The sequence below is a fragment of the Leuresthes tenuis genome, unplaced genomic scaffold (assembly GCF_036924035.1).
Source record: "Leuresthes tenuis unplaced genomic scaffold, fLeuTen1.0.hap1 SCAF_5, whole genome shotgun sequence".
Lineage (NCBI taxonomy): Eukaryota > Metazoa > Chordata > Actinopteri > Atheriniformes > Atherinopsidae > Leuresthes > Leuresthes tenuis.
This window is the reverse complement of record NW_027325359.1, coordinates 32,399,863-32,411,927: the sequence shown is the minus strand read 5'-3', so window position 1 is coordinate 32,411,927 and position 12,065 is coordinate 32,399,863. Positions and strand designations below refer to the sequence as shown.

General features: G+C 38.0%; 1 protein-coding gene across 1 annotated transcript in view; it reads right to left on the bottom strand.

Moving 5' to 3' along the window:
• Positions 1 to 12,065, bottom strand: part of necab2 (N-terminal EF-hand calcium binding protein 2) — a 129,982-nt gene that overhangs the window by 40,229 nt on the left and 77,688 nt on the right. Inside the window, exon 9 of the mRNA XM_072386681.1 lies at positions 2,318 to 2,374. Within this exon, the coding sequence (XP_072242782.1) occupies positions 2,318 to 2,374 (57 nt within the window). The remainder of the gene's footprint in view (positions 1 to 2,317; positions 2,375 to 12,065) is intronic.

The following is a 12,065-nucleotide window of genomic DNA, read 5'->3' as shown; positions in this document are numbered from 1 at the left end:
GACGCTGTGCGTGACATCATCAGCTAACTTCTTGCCAAGCTACAAAGACACCACCCCAACCCAGCGATGGAGACTTCTGGAGGTTTCCACCACACCTTCCTCTCTGCTACACTTCAACTTTATACATATCTATAACAACAGCATATCTTTGATAATAATTACTTCTGCTGCAATATAATTTCCCTTCAGGGATTAATGAAGTATTATTGAAGTGAAATGATTAAATTCAGACGACCATATTACATGATATAAAGGAGTTAGGACAGATTCAGCACTCTGTAAAACAGGTGGATGTGATATTGAGCAGTCGTGACTTAGAATGTTATTTTTAGGTCAAGAATGATTGAGTTTGTGCTGAAGCGAGCGCTCCTGCCTGGGTGCATTTTGTCTTGGTGAAGAGAAAGAACATCACTGTGTGAGAAGTGTGTATTAAATTATTCGTTGAATGACTCGATCTCGATCTCTCTTGTTTTACTCCAACTTTTCTCGTAACGTAAAACTCAGTGTTGCTTTAAAAGTAACCAAGTAGTTTTGGTGCTAAACCTTAACCAGATAATTCTGGATCAAACCAAAAGGAAAAATAAACAAGTGAAAAAGACAAAGAAAGCAAAGTGATAAAGAGATGTCCATTCAGATCATTCAGATCAGATATCCATATATATTCCAACATTAATACGAGTAAGACCTTCCTCTGAATGAAACAATGACATGTAAACAGCATTTTCTGATCAACTATTCACAGAAAGCAGTAAGAGAATTTAGAAAAAAGAAAGGTTTAGGGGTGATTAGAAACCTGAGAAATGCTTTGTGTTGTGACAGATATACTCTGAATATTGTGCTGCATGTGCACACAGCCAGTGTCCTGCATGACCGAAATGCTTAGTAAGCCAGAAAGAACATCAGTTAAAATGATCGTGGTCACATTTAACAGAACAGGTGATCGTAGGAAGTAACATGTTTCTCACAAATGTCTGCAGGACATTTTCATAAAGCAGGAAATAAAATGTTCTGTAGTAGCAAGATTATGGTGAGTGCATGAAGATCCTAATAAACATGTTTCTTCTTCCTTTGTATTAGGGCTTTTATTGTAAAAGTAACAAGATTATCAGACAGTACCGCCTGAAGCGGCTGTTTCAGGTCCATAAAAGGTCCATTACCAATCTGACCCCTTCATGACCTCCATCATAGTGGGAAAATGTATCTACACAACCTCCAGAATCATTATTCTGACTTTTACTTTTATAATCTATGTTTGAGTAATCTTGATTAATCACTTTAATCATTGTTTTTAAAATACAAAGCATACAAACACTGTGGAAAAACAACCTTATCTGGGTCATCAACAGGCTTAATAAGTGGTTTCTTCCTCCATTTATGTGAATCTGTGCACGTGTGCGCGCACACAGCTTTATACTGTAGCTCTCACGATGCTACAGAAATCTGTGGATCTGACCGGCGATGATTTCAGGTATAAATAGTTTGTTTGTGGCTGGTTCTGATGAAAATATCCTTTTCTCCAGTGTCAGTGACCACGCTCAGCTGGTTTTATACATCAGTGCATCGTTCAAACCACTTTCCAACATACATCAGACTCTCCTGAGCTCCTCTCGCTTCAGCCAGCTTTTCTCATCTCTCATATGTTCCTTTTATTATAGATGTCTCCATGAAAGTTTTATGATAGTACAGTGACTCCACATTTCAAGCTTTTTTCCAGATATTCATTCCTATATGCAGCTTTTGACTGACTCCATCACACTCTTATCATTATTTCACCGCAGGCACACATATTTTGTTTGTTACAGCAGTCCTGATTGGCATCAATATTTCAGCTTCTTCAACTGAAATGTTTGATTTATGGTTCAATCCGAAGACAGCTTGGAGAGAAGACTTATGGATCTTTCATATGAATCACAGAGGAGTGTAAAAATACTGCATCTGTCTGCTGATATTCTAGCTGTTTTCTGTGTGTGTAATACAATGTGAGACTACTGCTATCTCCAGAGAATACTCAGCATCTATAAATCATTCATGACCAGACAACAAAACAAAATACAGGAATTATTATTATTATGGGACGTATTTCATAGAAACTACTTGAAAACATCACATATGTGACACAGATACTGTGAGCAGGATTTTTGTAGGACAGAACAAGTCATTCACTAGGCAGTCTCACGTTAACTGCATCACAAAGTCATTTCTGGAGGCGGCAGGTTTTAGCAGTGGGAGTTCTTGGCTTTTGTAAATGATGCTGGACCTGAGGCTGTGCTGCAGCGTAATGCACAACATTTATTCATTAAGCGTTTGTTCTACTTACTGCGCTGGTGGTGCCATCTGTATCTGTTAGCCTCTGGTGCAGATCAAATGAGACTGTCTGTAAATAGAAGCACAACAACAACAAGAGCAGCGACACGTCAATCAACAAGCCCAGTGACATGACAGCAACTATTACAAAGGCAGCTTCAAGCACACATTAGTCACTCACAACGAGACGTGTTAGAGGACACGCTGAGACGGGCAAAGGAGGAATCAAAGAGTCGTGGATACATGACAGCCCCTTTCAGACATGCACCGATTCCCAGAAATCTGCTGCAGCTGAACATGTCAGTGTCATGTCAGGATGACCTCGTGTTCTTACTTAATGTCTGAGTTAGACCTAGAATGATAAACGCGTCACTTCCAACACAGAAAGAGTGTGAACTTCTGCAGTAACAGAGAGACACACAGCTGGGTTGATTTAACATATGATCAGCTGTTCAAACGTTCCTCCTCCATGATTGTATCCACGATATTCAGATGCAGCAACAAGCTGTTTTCTCACATCATCTGAGCTTAAAGAACAGGACCCGAAGGTGCTACTGTTCATCTTTTTAATATATCCAAACTTTTAGCTGCTTCCATGATGGTGCAGTTTCTCATCTGAGAAAAACAGTGACAGTGGAAAAGTCACAGATAACGACTATGGTGTTACTGTTGCTTTAACTTTGACAGATTGATTTACTTATTAAAGTTTCATATCTCATGTCTGGAAAGGGCCACAGAACAGCAAAACAACACAGAACGAGCTATGTCAGATTAAAAGGTGCAAATCTACAAGAAAGTTTAAATGAGTGATCTTCTTTTAAAACTGTAACATTTGAAATAGTGATTCTTTGATTTTACGCAGCCTCTGCCAAATGTTAGGCGTTTTCAACTGATACACTATAAGCAGGAAGCCTGTAAGAGTCCAAAAGAAACCATCATACTGAGTTTTAGTATCACAATTTCATAGGAGTCTTCAAGTTCAGGTTTACATGCATTAATCTTGTATATATATATATTTCCTGAAATAAAGTACACTGTTGCAGCACCTTCTGTCTCAAACACTTTGTTTTAGCACCCGTCTCTTAAAGCCCCCCTACAGAGAAAGCACTCCACTAAAGAGAATGTGATGGTATAATAAGCCATCTTGAAAGGACTTGCTTTCCCACTACCCTGCCTGCTTAGTTTTTGTTTTGTTGGTCTAAAAACAGACAAATCTAACGGTGACAGGAAGAGAGAAAAAGGTGAGAGAAGATGGACCTTACTGGCAGTTGAACTGAATCATGCAGCCAAAAGCAAGATCTGATCCAGTTTATCAAAGTAAACAAATTATAACACTTCCAAATAAATTAGTAGTGCGTTTAATTCATAGAGTCATATACTGTGGGTTTTATACATCACTGTAGTCATAATAAAGATTTATTTTCATGTTTTTTTTTGGTTATGAGGTATGATTTTAGAGGCAGTTTGAGCCTAAAAACATGATTCTGAAGTTAGAATTCAGGGTCTGAGGCACAAAATACGACATGACATCTAAACAAGCAACACTTTGCACACACTGGTAAACTGGCTGGGCACGAGAAAGCTGCTACGTGTGCAGAATAATTCTGACAGACTGAGATGGAAACAACGCGAGCCAAACATAAATTCAGCAGTCTCACAAGAGAAAGCTCCTTTGCAACCCTTGCAGCTCCCGGCTCTCTGGACATTTGCCCATAAATGACATAGACAACTTCAACAAAAGCTTCATCGCTGTGAGGCCAACATTAACAACTCTGGGCTTTGTGAATAAGAGAAACATCTGAGATTTCTTATTAAATCTCATCGTCCCTCATGGCCAAGCCAGACTGAGATTTAAATAAAAAATACACTTAACTTTTTCTTATCAACTTGTTCCTAAACTATTCAACTTCAACAGATATTTTTTTCAACTGAAACTATGAAACCACAGATTTTAAGCAGAAAAAATACAGCAGCACCTTTTAAATTCCTCTGCCAAGTTCTCGGTAAATGGCCTTAGAAATGGTGCAATCACTTCTTTACTGTAAGTAAGCTGGTAAACAGGTTTGCATACAAAGACACGGCTGGGAAACCTCTTTAGATATTCAACATTAAGTATTAATTGGACTGGAATATTTTGGTGAAGGTGCAGTAATTTAACGTAACATCACAGAGTCTCTGTGATCAGCCAACCAGATGTGTGCAAAAGGTGACGAGACATCGACTTCCACGTTTCACCCCCGCTCTCTCTGTCTGTGAGTCAGACAGATAATAACCAGTTTGAAAAACTTACAGCTGGCACTGCAGGTTTCTGTCACCGAGAAGCACAGTTTGAACAGTGACTTTTACCAAACACTGCACGGAAAGTCAAGAAAATGTGGCCTGGCCCAGTGGGCAGGTGACACATGTGCAAAGACACAGATGTGCACAAAGTTGGTGTCAAGCTTAAGGTGACAGTTCGCTCACAGCTGGACTGACTGGAAGCTTTGTGTGCTGCTGGTTGATCAGCACATAAAAGACGTGTCTGACTGTTTACTGCAAAGAACCCTCAGATGTAGATTTTTTATGAAGAAGAGTTGTTTACTCATTACACATTTGACTTATTATTCTCTGGTTTCACAGATAGAGTCAAAAGTTTGTTCTGTGACTTTAATAAGACTCATGACACACAGCGTTACTTCTTACATACAAAGAGGGCAGGAGAAGATCAAATGTTTTGTAATGGATTGTGGATTTTTACAGAAGTGAATCAGATGCACTGGCACTGACTGTGTTGCTATACAAATATTCTGCAGATGAACAAATGGAGACAAAATGTCTGATTTCTAAACAAAAAATAGCCCCATTGTGAGAAGGTTGTAGCTCATCCATCAGTCTTTGTTTCTTATTCTACATGTAGAGGTCTCCTATAAAGTCTTAAATCTTCTTTTAAATGTCTGAACTGTCAGACATTTAATTTGAACTAAACAAACTATAACTACTGTCAAATAATTGTAGGTTTTAAATTAAAGAAAATATGACTGATTTTGAACAGTATTTCATTTATTTGGGTTTTATTCAGTGAGAAAAAGTGAAAAGTCACTCTGTTATGGAGCCGTCTACTCAAATGATTCATTTGCAGACCTAAAAATATTTGCTCCCTTTGCATTTACTACAAGGTGATTAGATCATTTCCTGGGATCCAGAACCATCTGAGACTGCTTAACCTCCACCAGGTCTGAACAAGAAAAAGATCCTGATTCAGATCAGATCAACAACAAAAGTTACATTTGATAACCAGAACTGTAAAGGCCAAGTTAAAACACAGGCTAGAAACATTATTTACTTAAAGTAACAAACATCTTCTTTAAATCGTGCCTGAATCATGTGTATCAGCTTGTAGCAGGTGTGTGCAGGTGTGTGCGTTTCTAGGGGGCGGCAGGCCATGGCAGCACACAAACTAAAATCAGAATTTGTTAGAAAGGGCAACCATTTATCTACGATATTGGTTTAATTGAACATGTTTTTTTCCTACCCAAAAATCTTGTTTTTCAAAGACAACAATGATTTAATTGGCGTAATCTTTCGATTAAGTTTCACAGTCAGGGATGAAGAACATTAGATAAGTTTCTGGTTACTTTCACACAATTCACAGACTGAAAAACAGATAATTTATTGGCTTTAGCTCAGTTAAGACGTGTTGCTTTTCCTGTCACTGTTTGTGTTTGTGTCTAATTGTCAGGCAGCCAGTTCAGCTGAATTAGAGGAGAAAGCAAAAAGCAACATCTGGTTATTATTCAGAGCACCAAACCCGTGGGAAGTAAACCGTCTCCAGTGATATCAAAGGTAGTTTGATAAAGTCTTCATAAGAAAGGAGTGAAAATCTGATGAAAATGTTTCATAATGGTGTCAGAGAACAGAGCTTTCATCAGTGTTATGATGTGCGGAGTCCTGTCACATTTAGAAATGTAAAAATATAAAGAAAGTAGTCTTAGTGTTGTGCTGCTGCGTGCCTTTGGTAGTTCTCTTCTATTATAGGTCTGTTCTAAGAAACTAATTGTTCAGATTCTGTGAGAGAGGGGGAGGGATCGGAGTCCATATCCATAACTCTTTAAATAATTCTGCTAACAAACTGTTTCAGACTCGTAACTTCCTCTAACTAGCTTCGGGGCAAAATAAAAACTCATTATCACATTAAGCCAAGAAAGTGTCAACAGAGGCTGCCATCAACACGTCCTCCAGTTGTGGAGCAACAGTAGCTTCCAGCTGGAGTCATGTTTGTGCAAAAACCTAAAAAAAAAACTTATTGTTTCTCTCAGTTTCTAGTCTGAGGAGAACTCAAAGAAAGAGAAGTGACTGTTCTCTCCTACTGCATCTGCTAATGGTTTTCAACTTTAAATAAATAAGTAAAAAAGATTTAGACAAACAATCTAACTTAAAGTTATTTCCCTTTGACAAACAGTGACCTGGCAGCTAGTACATCTTTGATTGAAGGACAGCGCATGAGACGCTTTCTTTAGCTGAGAATAAAAGCAGGAAACACTTGTCTGTATTCAGCCTTTGAAACACCAGATAAGACGCAAAAATCCAACTGTTGTCTTGATTTTCTTGTCTGGGGCACATGGAGAGCAATAAATAATAGCCCACAAACAAAAAAAACTCAGAAAGCAGCAGGAGAATCAGAAAGTGAGACCTGTCGCAACAGAAGCGCCACAGATTTGCTGCTATGAGGAGGGTGTGCGGGTATTAAAGCAGTGCTGCCAACGCAAGCTTCTATTTTCATCTTGCCAGCTAAAACATCACTCAGTGTGTGGCTGGCCTATTATTCATCCAGTAAACAATTCATGATTCACTTTGGCACAGTGTGATAATATCATTTCCTCTCCCAGACACCTGCACAGTGTCAGTACAGACATCCACCTGAGAAAAACCAACACAGAGACAAAGACTCTCCAAAGCCTCATTTAGCTTTCTTATGATTTTTGCAATACTCTGTCTTCTGTAATGTAATCCAGCAGAGATCTCTTTTCCTCTCATTATTCTGAAAGAACACTTCTCAACAAAGGGTTTGGTGACCTATTTTTCTTCTGTATACATAATTTTCTGCTACCCCTTGTAGTCACTGGAAGAGTAATTTTACTGCCAGTTTCTTTTTCACTGTGAAATAAAATCTTTCACCTACAAGAAATGCAGCAGCAAGTCGTCAAAAATCAAAGCGACACAAATTACATCATCTCATTACTGCAGTTGGGTTTTAAGGTTGGAAAGTGGAAGTTTATGCATTTAGCAGACGCTTTTATCCAAATCAACTTACAAATGAGGATACAACATTAAAGCTAACAATAAGCTACGCTTGGGAAGTATGGGGAGTATCTTTAGCATCCATTCAGGATACTTATAATTAATCATCTGGAACAAATATAACGTATAACTATCCAACTGTCTCTGTTCTTAATGTCCACATGAAATGGCTAACAGCATATTTGCTGCCACATACAGTATTTGGATGATTTTTTTGATGAAAAAAGCGATAGGAGCTGCATTCCTCCCATAAAAATGTGTCTTCTCCAAGTGTTAGATGAGTGTTAACATTTTTTAATTGTCTTTCAGGAAGTAACCAAAACCACTAAAATACCAGTAAGAAAACTAACAACCACCACTTTGGCACTGTTGCACCAGATGCTGCTTAATAAATTCTAATTAATAAGAATCCAAAACTAGCAACAATTAACTTAGCTTAGCTAACATCAAATAAATGCTTAAGTTTAATTCTATATGAACATTATCTTTACTGAACGTAAAAAAATAATATTTCAGTTTGATAAAGAAATATTTTATTCACTTTCTTGAACATAATCATACAATAAGATTGTTGATTTAAAGTTATTGCTAGCAACTTGTTTGCTTAGCCTAGCATAAAATTAGCAACATGGTGAACAAGCTGAAACACATGGATCATTATCCTATTAATTAGATTATACTATTTTTTTCAAATCTTTTGAACTGAGGAGATCTTGAATAGGATGAAGTTGTATAGAAAACAGACGGATGGTCATAACTGTGCAAGTATGAATTGCCTTTAATGCAATTCTAACGAGCAGTTTGCAAGGCTAAAACTTTCCAAATTCATCTAAATTTTCCACAGTTGTTCCACTGCTGTTTCTTAATTAAGTCTTAAACGTAGAAAACAGCTGCTTGAGAACAGTTTGTATCTTCTTATAGTCTTCTCTTGCTTTGAAGGCAACAATTATTTTAATGTTCAGAGTGCTAAACAGATGCTTGAAGGATCCCATGGGTGCTGAATGTTGGGTCAGAGTTTAAGGAATCCAACTTTATTTAAAAGATTTTACATTTGCATTACCTAGACTTTCCTTAAGATGGCTGTGAAAAAGTTAAAGCCCTAAAAAGCTGATTAAATTCTCAGAACTCAAATCTTTTAGGGTGTGCAAACTTTCCAAGAGAAATTATGCAAAACTAAGGCACTAATCCTGATTGAAATACTAAAAACTTGGCTTCTTTTAACTTTTAATTCCCTTTTAGAGATCAGTCAATTCTCTACTCTACAATTCTCAAGCCCCTCTCCAGCAGTTATTCATCCCCTATAAATAATCATCTGTGTTACCAAAAATAGAACAATTCTAATTTTATGTCATAAAAAATCCTCCCATGGCCATAAATTGGCTTGGGTATGTCTATAAACCTATTTCCTCTTTTAGCGAACAGGGATCTATGAATATGCTAATCTGGCCACTCCCAGATTTCCACCCACCACAAGATGACAATGCCCATCTTGTCTGCTATGCTCTGCAATTATCAGGTCTAATAATGGTGTAATTCAGCCTCATATGTTTGAACCAGTGATTCTCAAGAAGAGGAAGATAAATCACACAAAGGCACACAGAGGTGGAAGTATCAGAACGGTAACAAATCCAGAGAGCTGCTTGCCCGGCTGCTGCCCATCACACCCACAGCTTGGCCCGGTCTCATGAAAAAGTGTATGAATGACACTCAAAGTCATGTTGCATGTTGCAGTTTTTTGTATGGCAATGTAGGGCATGCACTGTGGAGAAACAAGACATTTAATGTGTTGAAATATCATAGTTATCACATGCAAAGTCATATGACACGTTATAATTCTGTGACACCCAGCCCTGTACTTTAACTCTAATCATTTAGTCTTTTTAATGGTGTAAAATGACATGCTGAAAGCTTAAAATGCATATAAATGACAAGCAAAACAGTACCCAAAGTGGCATGTTATTATCCCATGCTCTGTACTTAACCCAAATCATTTGGCAAGTCATTTTAATGGTGGAAAACAACAGGCCAAAAGCTTAAAATGCATAAAAAATACTGCAAAAAAGTGCCCAAAGTGGCATGCAACTTATACAAATTGCCATGAGATCTAATTGTGCAGCTCCAAGCATTAAGACTCAACACATGAACAAAGTAATTGCAAAGCAGAACAGAGAGAAAATTCATTGAAACTTTAATTAATCTGTGAACAGACATGCCTGCTTATACTTGTGGTGTCTCCCGGATTAATAGATGAAACAGCTTCAAGCCTTTCAATTTGTTTGATTTCATAACCCAGCTGTTTTAGGGTCAAATTTACAAAGTAGCAGCCCAAAAAAAATTAAGACTGCAGAGCAGTCTCCCCTCTGGTATCTTTGGTGGGACACTACGATGTCTCCAAATAAGCTGAATACACTTCTGCTGTTTAACATATTTAAATGAAGGCTTCCAGAACCTGGCTTTGTAGCATCATGGTCATAAACTGTGTTCTCCACCTAGCTTTTGCTAACGTCTCCTTTAGCTTGCACTAGCTTCTGATTTCATTGGTTGAAATGCTGATTAGCTGTACAGCCCAATACAGATGTAGTTAGGATGGTCTTCCTGAGGTTCTGGTTGGTGTTCTGCAGCTTCAAAGCACAAATCATAAAACTGGTTGTCAGACCATTTCATGAATAAGTGAATAAGGCTAAAAGGTTTATGTTGAACGGAAGGGGACCATTGCATGTAACTTTAATAATAATTAAACAGCTGCTCAGTAATCTATAAATACAGAGTATATTGTATCTTCTCTCAGAATAATCTTGGATAATTGTTCTGGTGTAAGTCATCAAAGCCAATGACTGGTCATCTAATTTCTCTTCAACAAAACAAAACAGGCTCTTGAGACAAGGTTAAGAGCTGCCCTGACTTTTAAACACCTATTTAGATTTAAGGTTGTTGATTTAATGGAAGAAGAACAGTTCAATGAATGCACTGTCGTTTCAATCTCTGCAATTTTAAAGCTTGAACCGGGAACAGTTATGTAGTCTATAAAAAAAAATGAAGTGCTTTCTGAATGTGTGAAAATCCAACTGAACTGTGGTCAGTCAGCTGTGGAAAGATTTCCCCGGTGCCACAGCGACCGTAAACAAGTCAACCTCAGGTTAAAGTAATGGGCTTTGAGGTCACACGTGATTACTGAACAATTCTTTAGTAAAAGGTGTTTCAGTCATTTCAGTAAAAATTGAGGTCACTCCTCAGAGGGAAACAGTTTTATTTAAACCTGAGCTGTTTGTCAGAAACATATTAGATCACAGTCAGAGCTTAAAGGTTATTTCTAACGGGAAACCAGGGCTGATGATACAGGTTCTTCCTCCATCCTCTTTCTTAATGTGATGACCCATCTCTCCTCCCTCATTCTCCTTCTTCCTTCACCATGGGAAAACACAGTATTTGGTTATTCTTAGCTCTTTCTGCCGTGGTGGCTCACTCTGTCAAATACAGGCGAGTCTGCAGGGGCTCCATTAGTCTCAACATGAGCAGTACTGGATGAGATGGAGGCAACACGCAAGAATGGAGTGACAGAAACGATGAGGAGAGGAGGCAAATAGGTGAGAAAGAAGACAATGTGCATATATCTTTTCATCCTCTCCCTCCTTTCTTCCCTCTTTGCCTCTTAAAGCCCAGCTCCTCATTAACCAACCAGCGTCTTCTGCTCCGCTTTCCTGCCTCATCCTCTGCCAGCCTTTAGCCTCTGTAGGCTGCTGTGGTGTTCCCAATATGACCAGTGCTATATATCAAATTCACAAAATGGCAACTCTGTCAAAGAACAAGTTTAATTAAGCGTTCTAGTGTCTAAAGGATTACTTCAGAGAACCACCAGAGTCCACAAGTCTATATAAAGGTTGAACTAAATTCTTACCACTCGGTTATTTATCTTTAGAAACTGGAGATTACTTGTATGTCCAAGAATATTCTCTATTTCCTTGTCATACAAAAGAAGACGAGATGTTTATATACAGTACATTTGATTTAAGGTAAATATTTGTTGCACAAAAGTTGAGATAAATTAAATTACTGTGTTGTCCGTAGAAGGTAAAATGAGCAGCCAAAATATGCTGAATGTACATGAATGAACCTGTTTAGAAAATATATAACTCCCTTTGGCTCCTGGAGGGACATTTGCACGCTTACATGTCATCATTTTCAACAGTCATGGACATAATTCCCAATACAAGCAAACATTTTTTATTTTAGTTCTGAACTATATTATAGTTTCACAGCTAGAAAATGAAAGTTTTCAACGTTTAAGACAACTTTGGTTTTAGCTTGGATCCTTAATATATGCCTCAGGTCTGAATGGGTTAATCATCAGTTCCAGGATGTGGTTGCACATCAGTGTCCTGGTTGGTACGATCTGTGGTTACATGGAACGTGAGAAGTATGTATATTCACATCCATGTCATTTCATACATGGTCATTTAATGTCCCCATGAAACAAAATTTGAGTT